General features: G+C 37.7%; 2 protein-coding genes across 2 annotated transcripts; one reads left to right on the forward strand and one right to left on the reverse strand.

The window, feature by feature from the left end:
• Positions 1 to 878: 878 nt before the first annotated feature.
• On the forward strand, positions 879 to 11175 carry LOC104112671 (nuclear pore complex protein NUP85). Its single transcript, XM_009622661.4, has 18 exons — positions 879 to 1453; positions 2997 to 3099; positions 3200 to 3310; positions 3415 to 3498; positions 3888 to 3959; positions 4084 to 4140; positions 5210 to 5329; positions 5398 to 5598; positions 5747 to 5857; positions 5942 to 5979; positions 6089 to 6245; positions 6949 to 7050; positions 7187 to 7243; positions 7388 to 7534; positions 8385 to 8455; positions 8560 to 8647; positions 8955 to 9011; positions 10344 to 11175. Exons 1-18 carry the CDS (start codon positions 1065 to 1067, stop codon positions 10536 to 10538), a joined length of 2160 nt encoding a protein of 719 aa, XP_009620956.1. The 5' UTR covers positions 879 to 1064; the 3' UTR covers positions 10539 to 11175.
• A 654-nt stretch (positions 11176 to 11829) lies between these two features.
• On the reverse strand, positions 11830 to 15919 carry LOC104112669 (ultraviolet-B receptor UVR8). The gene is made up of 5 exons (XM_009622660.4): positions 15698 to 15919; positions 15433 to 15612; positions 13644 to 13679; positions 13383 to 13498; positions 11830 to 13307 (listed from the first exon to the last, which is right to left on the reverse strand). Exons 1-5 carry the CDS (start codon positions 15789 to 15791, stop codon positions 12000 to 12002), a joined length of 1734 nt encoding a protein of 577 aa, XP_009620955.1. The 5' UTR covers positions 15792 to 15919; the 3' UTR covers positions 11830 to 11999.

The following is a 15919-nucleotide window of genomic DNA, read 5'->3' on the forward strand; positions in this document are numbered from 1 at the left end:
GATTCATTTTATTCAAGAAAAATATGGTTTGGAATGTGATAAAAGATCCACAATTTTATACGAAGACAATGCTACATGCATAGCCCAATTAAATGGAGAATTTATAAAAGGAGATAGAACGAAGTACATTTGACCAAAATTATTTTATACACATGATCTTCAGAAAAATGGTGACATCGATGTGCAACAAATCCATTCAAAGTGACAATCCAACAGATTTGTTCACTAAATCTTTGACAACTTCTACTTTTGATCAGAAGATGGTATACAAGATTGAAATGTGGAGACTCAAATATTTAGAACAAGGTCTTCATCAGGGGGAGTGAAATACGCGCTGCACTCTTTTTTCCTTACTAAGGTTTTTAATGAGGCAGCTAGAATTGCGTATTACTAAATATGTGTACTCTTTTTTCTTCACTAGGATTTTTTTCACTGGGTTTTTCCTAGTAAGGTTTTACCGAGGCACAATATCTTTTAATGAACATACAAGGGGGAGTGTTATGAAAATATATAATCTAGATGTCCATTTATTACTCCGCTATAGATAATCTTCCTAAAAAAGATTATCCGTTTGGTACTCTATTGAAATTTATCTATAAACAGCTGATGCAGACATATTGCAAGCAACTCAAAGAAATGATTTGCAACAACTTCATATTAAACAGGCAGGTTACAAACAGCTTACAAGCAGCTCAAAAAAAGCCTCGCAACTGCTTTCTTTCTTCTATAAATAGAGAAGTTTTCAGTTCATTATGTATATCGGTTTAAAATTAAATAATATATCAACTTTTGTCTGTACTTGTCTTCGATTTATTTAACTTATAGTCATTATTTTATAACAATTTTCACCTTTTAGCTCTTGACAAATATCAGTTCCATTCACAACATTTGTTTGGCTCAGTTTGAGAGAGTTTCATTTGGTAACTTACAAATCTGGATTTTAAAAAACAATTATGAATTCTCATTCCCTCGATTTGCCATAAACCCCTTTCTAAAACCCTAGATACGCAAGAAAAAAGCACTTGGTGGAACATTCATACTAGGGCGACAGACAATCCGGCGAAATGCCAGGTTTGACGTCAGAGTCCGATGACCTTGCAATGGTTCCAGTATCGCCGGAGCCGGAAAATCATCCGGCGGTCATCTATCCTCTCCATCACGGTCTCAAATCCCCGATTCATCGACTCTCCATTTCCTGGGCGCGTGGCAACACTCTCCAAGTCTCAGTTCTCGGGAAGCCTCAGTCGGACATGGCGACTGACGTAGACGGCAGCGAGGGTGGTGGCGGTAGAGTGGTGGAGGTGAAGCTGAGTAACAGCGGAGATGAGGAAGTTGATGCCGCAAGATGGAGGAGAATAGCTTACGGTTCCGTCATTCCTTTCGCGCTTCTTCAGAGCCGCAAGCATTCTCTGTCTGCTATGTCGTTGGATAACCCTCCTTACAAGGCACAGTGGTAAAATTGTGTAATTTAATTTAGCTCTGTACCAAATGCACTCTATATTGTGATCCGTGTCTGGATTTAAAATATAGTTTATAAAAAAGCAAAAAAAATTAGCTTTGGAATTAGTTAGAGAGGAAGACTAACTGCGTTATTCTTGTGTTTTCTGAATGTTTATGCAATTTATAATTTTTTATCAACTAAAATGAATTTCATTTATAATGGAAAAGCTCCTTTATATGAGAAATTCCAAAAAAACGAGAACCGCAAAAGGATTTGATTCTCTACCAAAGATACCCAATCTTCTGTACGAATAGGAATCTCATGGGTGCACCAAAAAAGCATATGTATGAAATCAAACTCTTTTAAGCCCTCCTGTTTTTCTCTTTCCATGCAATTCACATAAGTGCTAATGGAGCAACATTCCACACCATGTGTTCTTCTCGTCCATCTTCTAAAAGTCTAGCTAAATGGAGCATTTTTCATAGTGCATGCTATGGTTCATTGTAACTGAAACCATCTCATAATCTCCTATTACACACGTGAATTTACCTGACAATGCAGTAGTAATGAGCCATGTCTTCTTCCAAATACACACGAAGCACTAGCTAACTGATGTAATCCTTCTTTCCCTTAGATTTTCACCTGTTAGAGTTGCTTCCTTCACCGCCAACCAACAAAAAAGTACACCTTTCTGGGCACACTAGGAACCAAATTGACTGATGAGAGATGCCCGACTCCTCTCTGGCTAGCAGCTTATTGTAATGATGTAGTTTTTACTGCGAATTATCCACCTTCTTCTACCTTAAAAAGTCCTAGCTTTCTAGGAGACTATATTGCGCTTGCTTTTCAATGATTCCTGGTAGGAACCTATGCAGAGATAAGTCTTATCTTCTAGAAGTAAATCATGTCACACCACCTAAGAGTTAATTGACTATGTGTTTCTTCACGGCTCTTTGCTTTAGTAAACTCTAAGCTCTGTTTTGGACTGCTTCACTTCACACTTAAAAAAAAGAGGAAAAGAATACAATTTCTTTCCTTGCATTTTTCTATAACCATGGTGTCCGGACTAGCTTGCGTGCACCTAGATTAGTTTCGCGGGGTTCCTGCTACCTCCCACTAGCACATGCATTGGGTAACTCTGTTCACGAAGGCTTGGACACATGAGAAAAAATCACTTAGTGATTTTGCTTCAGCTGGGATTCGATCCTGAAACCTCATGGTTCTCAACCCACTTCATTGATATCTAGGCCTCTTGTTCATTTGTATATACTTGCCAACTTCCAGGAGTTTTTCCCAATCCAATTGCTCGTGATGCAATTCTGAAATTTTTTGATGGTGAAATGCCAGAGGATTTATCCTTATAAAAAAATTAGAAGTCCAGAGGATTTATTTTCTCCCCTACTACAACAGAAGAGTTCCAAGTCACATAAGCTTGAAGTTCATTTCTCTATTAGAGACCTGAGAGAGTTTTAATCAGCACTATAACGGCTCGAGTGGCTGTGTCCTTTCATAGGGTCACTTGTTGACAGTTGTTGCATTTTCGGTGTAAAATCAGGTGGGAGCATGTCATAGAGTACAGCAAAGAGATAAATTCTCTGCTCGGTGATCGAAAATCACCTCCTAGATCAATTATTGAAGATCCCAAGTCGGTAGTAATTGTGAGTAATTGTCATCACACATTTGTTTTGGCTGTATGCAGACTCTCAGCTAAGTCAGCTTAGCTATAGTATTTATCTGGTGGCTGTCTGTGCATGTTAGGAAACTGCAGAGCCGATGTGTTTGAAAGCTGCGTGGGAGCTTCTGGAGACATTTTATGTAGACAAGCAATCTCAATCCTGGATTCCTGAACGGTTGCTAGATTGGTTAGCTGTATGTTTTTTCTATTTTATGCAAGTTTCCTTGATTTTCTCTGACATCTCATACTCTTTGGAGATATACCATTCTTCCAACTTAATGCACGTTTCATTCAACAGGACTACGATCCTTTATTCTCGGGAACTGTACCAACTATTCATTCAAAGTTTGTGGATTTTCAGCAGGAACTTGCTGGCGTACAGGTGTTGTTGTCAATTGATTTCCCTCTGAACTTTACATTCATTGGGCCTATGGATTGATAAATTATTAGTCAGAATTTAGGTATTATATGTTGACTGGATATGGATATAAATGTAGAAATTAGAATTTAATTGTATTTAAACAGGAGTGAGTCCAAAAGTAAAGTGGATATTACCATTTGAAAAATTTAAACTTTCTTTAGTGAAAAGTGGCTGTGATACTTCTTTCATGGGTAGGATATTCAAAAGATAATCATTTGTGTAACCAAAATTACTTTTAGGAAGTGGATCTTGGCATAATACAAAATAGAAATTAGGATAGTTAAATTATGACGGGAGGAGTAGCCATTCCATCTTTCTATGCTCATTTCCACTTAATTTGCTCATCACAGGTTGTTGAAGAAGATCCTAACTACTGGGAAGCAATAGCATCAGCATTGTCAGTTGGCTGGCTGGGAACTGTGGTAAGGATATATTTTTGGATGGATATCAACCATCAGCAGTGTGCATTCGAGTTTTGTTGCTTGTAAGTTATATCAGGATTTTGTTCAAGGAGCATGCATAAGTCTATAGTTGCCAATTTTACAGGTAAAATTGCTGCGCTTGCATGGTTCTTACCGGTTTGATCAGTTAGCTAGTCGTGAGGTAAGAATTTTGAACTTAACCTGCCAATTCTTGTTTTGAACTTATGATCAGTGGCTGTGTAGCATACTTTAACTCAACCTCGAGTATTCTCATAACATCATATTCTGTACCTACCTGTCTCTCGGTAAATTACCTGTACATCAGTTTAACTTGGGAACAGTTCTTTTTGATGAAGAACTTAGGAACAGTTCTTGCCTCTTCCTCATATATGATATACCTAATCATGGACTAATGAGTTGTCTTTTCAGAGCTTTGACACCTTATTAGGCCTTTTACCTTTTCTATTAATTTCGAAGTCATCACTCTTTGCTTGAATCTATTTGTTTTTTTGGTCTGTGAGATCTAGTTATAGGACGTGCTGCTATTTAGGATGATAAAGTGGATTTGTTTATTCTTTTTGCGTGGTCAATGAAGTAGGTTGAGAACAATGAGGTCTCAGGTTCAACTCCTAGCGGAGGCAAAAAACACTAAGGTGATTTCTTTCCATCTGTCTAAGCCTTAGTGGACAGCTTTACCTGGTATCAGTGCTTGTTGGAGGTAGCACGTATCCTGTGGAATTAGTCGAGGTGCGCGCAATCTGGCCCGGATACCACAGTTATAAAAAACAGCTTGAGACACTTTTATCCACCTTTTAACCCCTCATCTGTGCATTGAGTCATGACGGCATTATAATTATTTTTGGATGGAATGATGACAATATAATTTTGATTAGGAACTATTTAAGTTATGATGATGACGACATTATAATTTTGATTTGGAACTATTTAAGTTAAGATGATTACAGGTAATGAGTCTCTGTGGGTAGAGGACTCTCTATAATTGTGTTGAGGAAGCTTTAATTTGTTGGTGCAAGTGACAGTAATATCATCAGGCTAAATCTAGGTAATTGGTCACCTGATGATGGAGGAGCTGGTGACTGAAGCCCACCGGGAATGGCTGCTATGAAAATTATTTATTTTCATTTACCAGATAGTTTCTTAAGTTACCCTTCCCCCCAAAAAGGGTTCTGAACTAGGATTACAGCTTTCCTGTTTTTCTTTTTAACCTGTTTGATTTTTGCTCTTAAAAGACAGAGAATGGACTGGTTGAAGCAGTTGCTCTTCTTATATCCAAGATGCCTAGAATGCGTCCTAATCTGAGAGAAGAAAATTTAGGCGAGTGTTACAAAACCAAGCCTGATTTCATGAAGGTAATTTAGGCCTTTGCTAATGATCAGTGGCCGTTACTGGACAACATTTAATGCCTTTTTCCTGTTAGGCTTGGGAGAAGTGGAGGGCACAAATAACTAAACTGGACTGCAGTTCGTACTGGCTTCAATGTGATCACCAGCAGACTAGAGAAGGGCTAAAAAATTTGATCCAGATCATGTTGGGAAATCCTAGTGTTCTATCAAATGCAACTTTCAACTGGATGGAGCTTTTTATATCCCATTTCTTGTACGTTAGGCCATTTACTGCGGTCAGTTCCTTTTTCAGATTGACCTAAACATCTAAGGTCACTTGGGTTGAGTCACTTTGTTGCACAATCATCCAAAAGTAGAGAGCAAGAAGATTCTGTTGCTGTTGCATTTGCACTTAAAATACATATTCTATTTTTTGTTGTGTAGGGTCTAGAGAGCATGTACAATTTAGCTCAGAAGTGCATGCAATTAAAACCAATTTCCAGCCCCCATAAGCTGTTTGGTCTTGTACTTGGCATTCTTGGAGAAAATACTGAGGTGAGCCACTCTAAAGAACTAGTTGTAATTTTAGTTCATGTTTAAAATTAGTGCAGAACTCATGAGCATGTCTTATCATTTTAGGTTGTTCTAGCAGAGTGCTCAAGATCATTTGGCCCATGGTTTGTTAACCTTCTCTTTCTATGTATTCTTTTTGGGTGGGTTGAGGACTGAAGGATTTTGTTTTCTGTCTAATTCATCTGATGCAAGTTCTTTTTTTCATCTCTCAAGGATGATGGCACATGCTGTAGAGTTGTTGACAGCTGGGAGCACTCATGCGGAAATTCTTTTGCATGAAGAGCAGTCCAAACTGGGGGGAATCAGCATAGAAGAGCTCCATAAACTTGTATATGCACAAGTTCTGTCTTCCCATGCGTTCACATGGCAAGTATGTGTGGATGCAAGCTTGAGCAAATGAATGCCTGATATACTTGTACTTACGTACTACTCCCTCTGATCCATTTTATGTGGCATTATTTCCTTATTAGTCCGTTTCAAACAGAATAAAACCTTTCTATGTTTGGAAAATTTTCTTACTTTATACGTTCCATTTTACCCTTAATAGCATGCTTTTATAGCGAAACAGAGATCTCACGGCATGTTTAAGACCACAAGATCCAAAAGTCTTTTTTTTTAAAAACTCTGTGCGCAGTCAAACACTGCCACATAAATTGAAATGGATGGACTATTACTTAAAATCTTCATTTTATCTTCCTGTACATGTATAAGGTTCAGTTTTCACCCTAAGAAAGGAAATAAAAGAAATGAGTGAGATTCGACATGGGTACATTGTATGTCCCCAAAACATATCGGAAAATAAAACTTTGATGTTTCTGGATGGAGACGACCTATATTTACAATTTCAATTGAACCTTGATATGATAGTTATCTAGATGCTGGAGAGTTTTTACCTATTAACTCCCTTGTAAAGTTTGGGTACATCATGGAATTTTTATAAGCTGCTTTTGCTGAACCTGTATTCTGGGAAGATCAATCTGTGGCAAAGTGCAATACCGGTTTCTGAAAACTTCAGTTTATATTTGGTTCTTCTACTCATGTTTTGGATCTTTGTTTTTCTCACTTTCCTCCAGATTGCTCCAATATACTTGACTTCATGCATAAAACAAGGGATTGGATTGTTGGAGAATTTGCTTTACAAGCAGCCTGTACAGCATAGTCAAATTCTGTTAAAGGTACAGCTTCTGGGGTGTCTTTTCTGTTGGTTCCTCACCCTCATGACTTTGCTCTAAAAAATCCTGCTCTACAGCCTCGTTTCAATCTAGAGGTTCCTTATTGATGCTTGCTTGGTTATATTGTTTTTCCATGCAGAGTATAGAGATCTGCCGTCTGTATGAACTTGACACCATAAGTTCAAACATAATGAGGGTATGTCATGATATTATTCACATTGACTATCTTTAATACAGTACTATAGGTACTCTGATGTGATTCCCCTGTAATGGCATCTATTTGAATTTTGTGATTACTTTGAACCTATAAGTGCTTCATTTATCTCATACTTTTCATTAGATTGCTGGTTTGCATCACTGGAAACATGGGAGAAAAGGCTCTGGTGTCTTTTGGCTGCAGCAAGCTCGAGATGAATTTCGTTTAAACAGAATTGCCAAGCAATTATTTGATTTCGTGGGGAAGTCAGTTTCTGATGAAGGATTCAAGGTTGTTACTACTCAGTTATAGTGGTTGAGTGCCTTGTTACATATTTTCTTAATACTTGTGCAACTGTGTTAATGTTTCTGTCTGTAAATTGCATTTTTTATATGTTATGTATGCTGAGAGTGTTCTGTCTTATTTCTTTTCCCCAGACGAATACATTCTTTAGTGTGCTGGTTTGGTAGATGATTTAACTGCTTTAAGTACTTTGCAGGCTGGTAAATCTTTACCTTATCAAAAAAAAAAAGTACTTTGCAGGCAGGTTTACGTATCTATATATTCCCAGTTATCCGAATATGTGCATTATGAAGAGCATGCTATCTAGTGGGTGAGATTGAGGTCTAGAAGAAATTTAGAACCTTTCTTATGCCAAATGTGGGTACACCACTTGCACATGTATAAATGCTGGTAGGCAAGCTTGACCAGGCATTTTTTGCTTGATTGAGGAGCTTAAGCAATGTTGGTGGTAGAATATGGTGGAGAAGCCCTTGAATATTGTTCGGATGTGAATTCATGTAATGTTAGACACCTCAAAATGCTAATAGTCCAATCTGGCTAAACTTGTTCTTTCTTAGGATCTGGGTTAAAGTGAATCCATCCCCCAGCTAAAAGAGAAAAAGAAATAAAGCAGAAGGAAAATGGCCTGGAAATAGCTTGTCGGCTGATCTAGTTAAATTTGGTAGAATTTGTTCTCCACTACAGTTCTCTCTATTTTGATTATCATGTATTTGATTGCTGTGTCTGAGATATTTGCTCTAAGTCGAAGTCTAGTAGTTTGGTTCTGAAACAGCATCTCTTTTCTCATAGATTTAGCTGGCTTATTCTCTTTGATCATTCTATTATTCTTTCCGTGCAGCAATGGGAAGGTCTCATAGAGTTGCTGGGTTCTGAGTCTAGAACTGCTGGCAGTCTTGAGTTTCTGAACAAGTAATTGCTTCATACTTGACTCTCTTTGAATCATGGATGGCACCTGTATATACAGTTTCAAAGTGTTTCAGATCTTTGAAATTTTTACGGTTACTGCTGCACAGGTACAGGGATTTTAGGAGATCCCTGCTGCAGGTTCATGGTGATACACCCACTGATGGTGCTCGTAATGCAGCTGAAGCTCTCGTCTCTGTATGTTCGATGCCCTTTATAATAATGCAGATTAACATTAGAGTGATGTAAAATTTCAGCTTGTGGGTGTATAAAACTTCGCATTTGTGATTGAGGCCTTGCTGATCTACAAGATTTACACCTGAGTGTCTACCATAAGAAACTGAAAATAAATTAACAGAATTTGTTAATGAAACCTGGCAGCCTGAATGTTGTGTAGGTTCGATTGAAATAGTTGCCAGGATAGGTGCAAGTATCTCTATTACCTGAAAAAGAACCTTTTCTTCTGCCGCCGTGGAGTCAATTTATTTTGTTGTTTACTCTGCAGCTCATGAAAAATCCTTCCACGCCTCAACGCTTTTGGTTACCTCTTCTATATGATTCAGTAAGTACCTTATCTGTTTATTGCATTTAGTTCTTTGCTCAACTTGCCAGAGTGAACTATTTTGCTTTTCAGAATCATGGAATAGCCAAATAGGTCATAACAATATAAGGTAGGAACCTCATAATTAAAAGATCTAAGATTCAATATACCATCTTTATGCGGATGTTTGGCCAACTAAAGTTGGTAATTGTTGTATAATATGTTGACTTCTTAAGCCAATTAAAAAGGTTGACAGGAATGGAGATGATGTTAATGAGCGGGATCTAGATTGCTAGCAGAGGCAGATGTAGCATGTTTGCAACGGGTTTAACCAAACCCAGCATTTTAGACAGAGTATATAACTATGTAAACATTATTAAAATTTTCACAAATATTAAATTCCATAGCCATAATTCGAAAAGTGCAATAGGTTCAATGCTAAGATTTTAAAGGTCGAAGCTATCAAGTTTTAAATCTTGGATCTGCCTCTGATTGCTTGTAAATATTCAGATGTGTAATCTCTCTTTTTTTTTCTTTTTGTTTTCAGTTATTAGTATCCTGTAGCTTCTTATTTCTTTTTAGTTTTGAGCAATGCTTAGTGCGGTTTTATATTAGTTAGCTCCTGCTCAGATGCTAAATTCTTGCTTAATTTAAAAAAGAAAAAGAAAAGAAAGGCTGGTCTGTGGGGATGTGTTAAAAATGCTCCTTTTCCTTGCGTCTTAAAACATGAATCTTAGTTCATATCAAATTAGATACTAAATTCCAAACCCATAATTCGAAAAGTGCAATAGGTTCAATGATAAGATTTTAAAGGTCAAAGCCATCAAGTCTACATCTTGGATCTGCCTCTGGTTGCTAGTAAATATTCAGATGTGTAATCTCTCTCTTCTCTTCTTTTTGTTTTCATTTATTAGTATCCTGTAGCTTCTTATTTCTTTTTAGTTTTGAGCAATGCTTCATGTAGTTTTATATTAGCTCCCGCTCAGATGCTAAATTCTTGCTTAATTTAAAAAAGAAAAAGAAAAAGAAGAAGAAAAAGAAAAGAAAGGCTGGTCTGTGGGTATGTGTTATAAAAATGTTCCTTTTCCTTGTGTCTTAAAACATGAATCTTAGTTCATATCAAATTAGAAAAGCTAATATGTTGTGCAGGCGCTTCTGCTAAAGTCTTTCAGTCAACAGTATACCACAAGTGGTTGGAAAATGGGTACATGTGGTGGTGAGGGAAGGGTTGGCAATCTGTTAAATTAAGTCAAGGCCAAAAGTTCAACATGCTTTCAGATATATATGTTATTAATAGCTGGTGCATGTTTCATTTTTGACATCATTACTTTACCTCCTTTTCTTCCTTTGCAGTTGAAATTGTTAAACTGGCAGGAGCGACCTTTGCTTAATGTCTCTCAAACTCAGCTTCTCTTGAATAAACTGCAAGAGTTGTCCATGGCAAGATTGAGGCCAGACTTTGTTGAAGCTGACTTGCCATCTGATTCATTAAGCTCTATCAGACTGGCTCTTGCCACTAACCTGGGTCGTGCAATCCTTGAAGAGTGATTTTGTTGCCCCTGTTTCTTGCTTGAGAGGTTACCAGTTAGATGTTTTCAAGATGCCTCAAGTGTTATATTATCTCCTCTTTCCTGTGTTAATAGTCTGTTCCGGGAGTGCAGTTAACTTTCAAAATGGTACGGAACCTTGTGTCGCTGCTTGCAGCAGAAATCATGAAACCGCAATTGTCCCATTTTGTTATCTGTTTTCTTTACTGGAAATGCTGACTTGAAGAACTACATGTGTGCTGGCACTACATTGTGAATGGTCCAGCCCGATCTGAGCCACTTGTGTCACCTACATGTTGCAGAGCTTAGTAGACAGCTAATCAGTTGGTATAGACAAGAAGCATTTGGATGAGGAGAGCTTCAGGCTATGGGAGACTAACTGTGGCTTGACAAGAGTGAAGATGACTGTATTTGTATAAGGTTTCTTGTTTTGCTGCTCCGCTGCTCCTACTTAGAGATCCTTTTTTTTTAACATTTTGTTTTGGGATGGGGAACAGGGGAGTGGGGTTATCTATGTATATGCCTTTGTAAAGGACGACCAAAACCCCTGCCTGTTACCTGGTTTAAAATTGCTGAGATTGATTTATTCCCTATGATAGAACTCTGAATATAAAAATTGTTGTGTCAGTGTTCCTGGTTGGACTGGTGTTCATAAGATTGAAAAAACTACAACATGCTCAATGAAGACTGCAAAAGTATGCCTTACATGACAGAATTGGAATTGATTTTCCACCCACCTCTGCTCCTAGAATGGGACAATATAACTTAGGATTTAGTGGGATTGGCTAATTTTGTGATCCTCATACTATTGGACCTGGAAATTTTTGAGGAAATAATATTCAAAGAATACGCATTTATCAGTGTGAAAATTGACACAATTTGGTTTATTGTGTCCATTTTAATTGTCAATTCTGTCGTTTGAAATAACTTACTTTCAACTACGTCATAAAAATATATATAGATTTTGCTAATATACTACGTGGCTGTTGTAAGTTAGCCTTGTATGCACTTTTATTTTCGTCAAATGCCCCAATAGTCTTTAAGAACACATTACTTCTTCGTCTTTCTGTCAATTCTTCCTTCTACAATACTTGATACCATAAGCCGTTGTCCCCTCTTATGCAGTGTAGAACTCGTTTTGGTTGCTCCAAGGTGAAAATGGATGGAATTTAAGCATATATCTAGATTCGAATTTGTAGCTTACTCGTTTGGCTGCTCCAAGGTAGAAAGCTCAAATAGCTTACCCAGGAGTTCTTTCTATACTGAAATGTGAAAGAGCCAAGACATTGAAATTATACCAACAAAACCACATCACTTTAAGTTAACTGATTACAATCATCAAGCGGTTCATCTATAATTGAGAACTACTTTCCAACTCTTTTGTTTTACATATCATTATTTGGATAAGTAAAGTATCTATGAAAGCATTTTGTATTACAATTTGAAACCCAAGCATTCTGCATTACTTGTTTCGTTGACTAGATTCTGAAGGCAGAGAACACTGACACTCCAAAAAGATCTCCTGAATCCGTTTTTTCAACAGCTTATCTTTGACACCTGCTAGCATACTACGATAAAACATCTCCAATCGGGTAAGCTTTCCACGATCCGAGGCCTCCAACATGTTTTCCCATTCCTTTGCAATGTCAAATGAACCTCCACTCCGTAAAGAGGCTGGCATATCTTGCTCTTCAAAAGGTTTTCCGAATATGGCACCATGAAGAATGCTAGCATACCTTTCCATTAGCGAGAGTTTAGATTGAAGAAGCCTTACATCCTCCGCTGCCATAGACAGTTTCTTCTCCAATTCTATCACATCTTCAGGTTTCTTTTCTTTACTACTTATATCGTCACCATCCTTTAAACTCTGCCCTCTAAAATTTGCATCTAGAGGTGGCCACAGTGCCATAGTTGGAGAGTAGCAATCGATCATCTTTCCATTTCCAAGGACACCACTCCATCCTCTACCCCAAGACCACATCTTATAGCCAGCATCTGCCAGAAGAATGGTATGGGCTGCACCGCAGGCAACTTGAACAGGTTCTGGAAATTTCGGCCCATATCGCCCAACACAGGGAATCAACAGAGGATAAATTGCATCACCTGCATCACCTCCACTATAACTTGCTTCAGGACATAGACCAAGGCCTTTCTCCATTCCCCATGACCACACATCTCCAGCAGATGAGACAACACTAGTGTGAAATAAACCACAGTCAACAGAAATGAGAAATGCACTCCGCGGCAACTCTTTCACTAGTTCAGGAGATAACAGACTTTGGGTTGTCCCGTGACCTAATTGCCCATTATCTCCCAGGCCAAATGTCCAGCATACACTCTCTAACATGTCACTTGGACTTTTCTGAGCTAGTAAAGCTGTGTGGAAAGCGCCACATGATACCTCATACACTGACCAAGGGGATTCGGAATTAAAGGGCTCAATAACTTCAGGATACCGTCTGTTCTCCCTATCTCCCAAACCTAACTGCCCGTGGCTGTTGCCACCCCAAGAATAACAAACAAGATTACTCCCTTTGTAACCTTCTCCAGCAGTGACTAATGCGACAACATGCTCATTTCCACATGCCACCTTAACAACTGTGTGTCCATGGAAATTCCAGACAGGTATTGGATTACAGCTGCTAGTAAGAGAGAATTCATTCTCAGTAGAGTTGCTTTTCTGTGGTTCAGGAAAGTTTCCCCACAGCCATAGAGATCCAAGATTGTCTATTGCCGCTGACATCATTCCACCACCTTTAACTGAAGAAATCTACAGGAGAAAACAGAAAGATTAGCCACTGTCATCAACCTATTTCTTCTTTAAATTGATCAACTTGTTTCTTACCATCAGTTTCTTTCTCTCTGAGCCACTAGCTGATGAATTAGGAGAACCTAACTCAAGGAATCCCTCCAATAAATGAGGAACCAAAGAATTTTCTCCATTGAAACCAAGTTGTCCATCCATTTAACAGTCAAGGAAAAGAATGATTAATAACACATGCACAAGACAATTGCAAGTTCAATACGTTAAAGCTAATAATACTGAATGGTCACCATATAAACTATAAAGTGTGATGTAATTGCAAAGGAATCCTCTCAAGGATACAGACATTGTATCCCCAGCCCCAGACTGATCCATCATCTGCAAAAACAAAGAAATGCCAAATAAAATAAAAGGAAAATGGTGTCTGGGAAATCATGATAGATTAACAATTTTCCTTGTAAACAGCACTATTTCTCCTGTTAGTATCAGTGTTCTTAATAAGCCAAAAAATTGCAATGACCTGAATCTTATTGTTGCCTTCCATATTAGCACAAATCTTATGGTTCCACAATTTTAGCATTTTGGAAGAAGCAAGCAAATAATCAGAAGATCAGGGCGAAGTGTTCTAAGAAAATTGTCACTTAAAATATAAATGCTCTCAATCCCTCACTATATTACTGCTGAGCTTTCACAGAGATCCTACCTGCTTGTAGCTGCCGAAAACAATGATCGGGAATCATTGCAAACAGCAAGACCCTTGAGAGCAAAAAACTGTGTTTCCTTATTCCTTTTTCCTTGACTGCTCTAGGCATTCTAAACACAACAGGAAGCACCCTTTGGTCCTACTTCAATTAAGATCACCTTATCTTCAATATGGCAAGACCTGATTTTGAATTATCCACGCTTAGTTTGACCTTAAAAGAGGAGTGAACTGTGGTTGAATCCCCTAATAGGGATAATAGGTCATATCAACTTATTGGAACACAAGTGAATTTGCAGTTTCCTATCTAATCTGAAACACAATTCAGTAGACAAGGCTTCTCTAGGTGAAATATAATATTCATTGAAGAGAGCTTGAGAACTATAGTACTCCTATCCCAATTTATGTGATGCACTTTCCTTTTTAGTCTGTCCCAAAAATGATACTTTTCTATATTTAGAAAGAACTTAACTTTAAACTTTCCATTTTAACCTTAATGAGAAGATTTATAGACACAAATATGTATAGCTTATCTTAGACCGCAAGTTTCAAAAGTTTTTTTTTCTTTCTTCAACTCCATGCTAGACAAACTACATCACATAAAATGGGACAGAGGGAGCAATATATTTTCTAACATAGAAAAGACTCGAAAGGCTTAAAAAGAGAAAATTCCCAAGAAAAAAGTTCATCGGAATCACGATAAGCCTTCATTAAGTGTGGATTCTACGACAAAAGTTGCTACTAAATGGTATTGCAAAAGATAAACACAATAATTTGATCTGTAAAATTCAGTGCTTCAAACTGCTGTTTTGTTTATGGAACGACCACATCTCATTCACTAGTGGATTAATGAATTGCGGTAACACTAGGCCATATATACAATGGTGGATCCACTATGGGTTCAACAGTTCAGTAGAACTCATGGCTATTGGCGCGATTCTCTATGACTGTGTGTGCCTTTAAAACAAGTAATTTTTTATTTTTTTTTGTGTGTGTGTATTCAGAACAACACTCTCAATTCATAACCCACAACGTTTAAATTCTTGATCCTCCCCCGCATATACATTTTATAGAGCAACTTAACTATTCTGAAATCAAAAGCAAAAGGGAAAGCCAAAAAAGCAAATTGCAGAAGGTCTTGACAACAAGAAAATCATTTCCAAAACAGTGACAGATGAAATGAGGGGTAGCCAGCCTAAATTACACTTCCATAGAGAGATGAACTTCAAGATTTCACTGCCAAATTAAAATACTTTTTGAAACTAATCTAAACTTTGACTATATGTGATATGTCAACAAACGAAACTGAATTTAACTGTACACAAGGAAAAAGTTTGAACTTTGCAGAAAGAAAAAAAAACAAAGTTTGAGAAAATAGTTGAAATAATATAACTTAACTATCTAAAAAAAAAGGAGAAAATGAGTAATTACCTGCAACAGCGAGACTGTGATAAGCACCAGCAGCAATACCAACAATCTTGATCCTCTTTTTCTCTCCATCAGAGTCAGCCGGTTCAAAGTCGATTCGAACCGGGTATAACTGGTCAGCTTCTGAACCGGTACCAAGTCGGCCGAATGTTCCTCTACCCCAAGCATACACATCCCCATTTGCTATCCATTTGCAACACAGAGTTGAGATAAATATATATTCCTGAAGAATACAAGAGCTAACTTTTTAAAAAAAAAAATCAGTTACCAGTGAGAGCAAGAGTATGAGCTTCACCGGCCGTAATTACTATGATTTTGGTAAACAAGTTGCCAGATTCTTCTGATTCCAGTTGCTCCGCCATTTCTTCTCTTCCGGTGAAGTGGAAAGGGAACTGTACTCACAGATATCAATATGTTCAAACTGTTTTTTCTCTCTGAATTTTGGGCTGTTGCTTTGGGTAATGATATGTGCTACTCTACCGGTACTACT

The sequence above is a fragment of the Nicotiana tomentosiformis genome, chromosome 8 (genome assembly GCF_000390325.3).
Source record: "Nicotiana tomentosiformis chromosome 8, ASM39032v3, whole genome shotgun sequence".
Classification (NCBI taxonomy): Eukaryota; Viridiplantae; Streptophyta; class Magnoliopsida; order Solanales; family Solanaceae; genus Nicotiana; species Nicotiana tomentosiformis.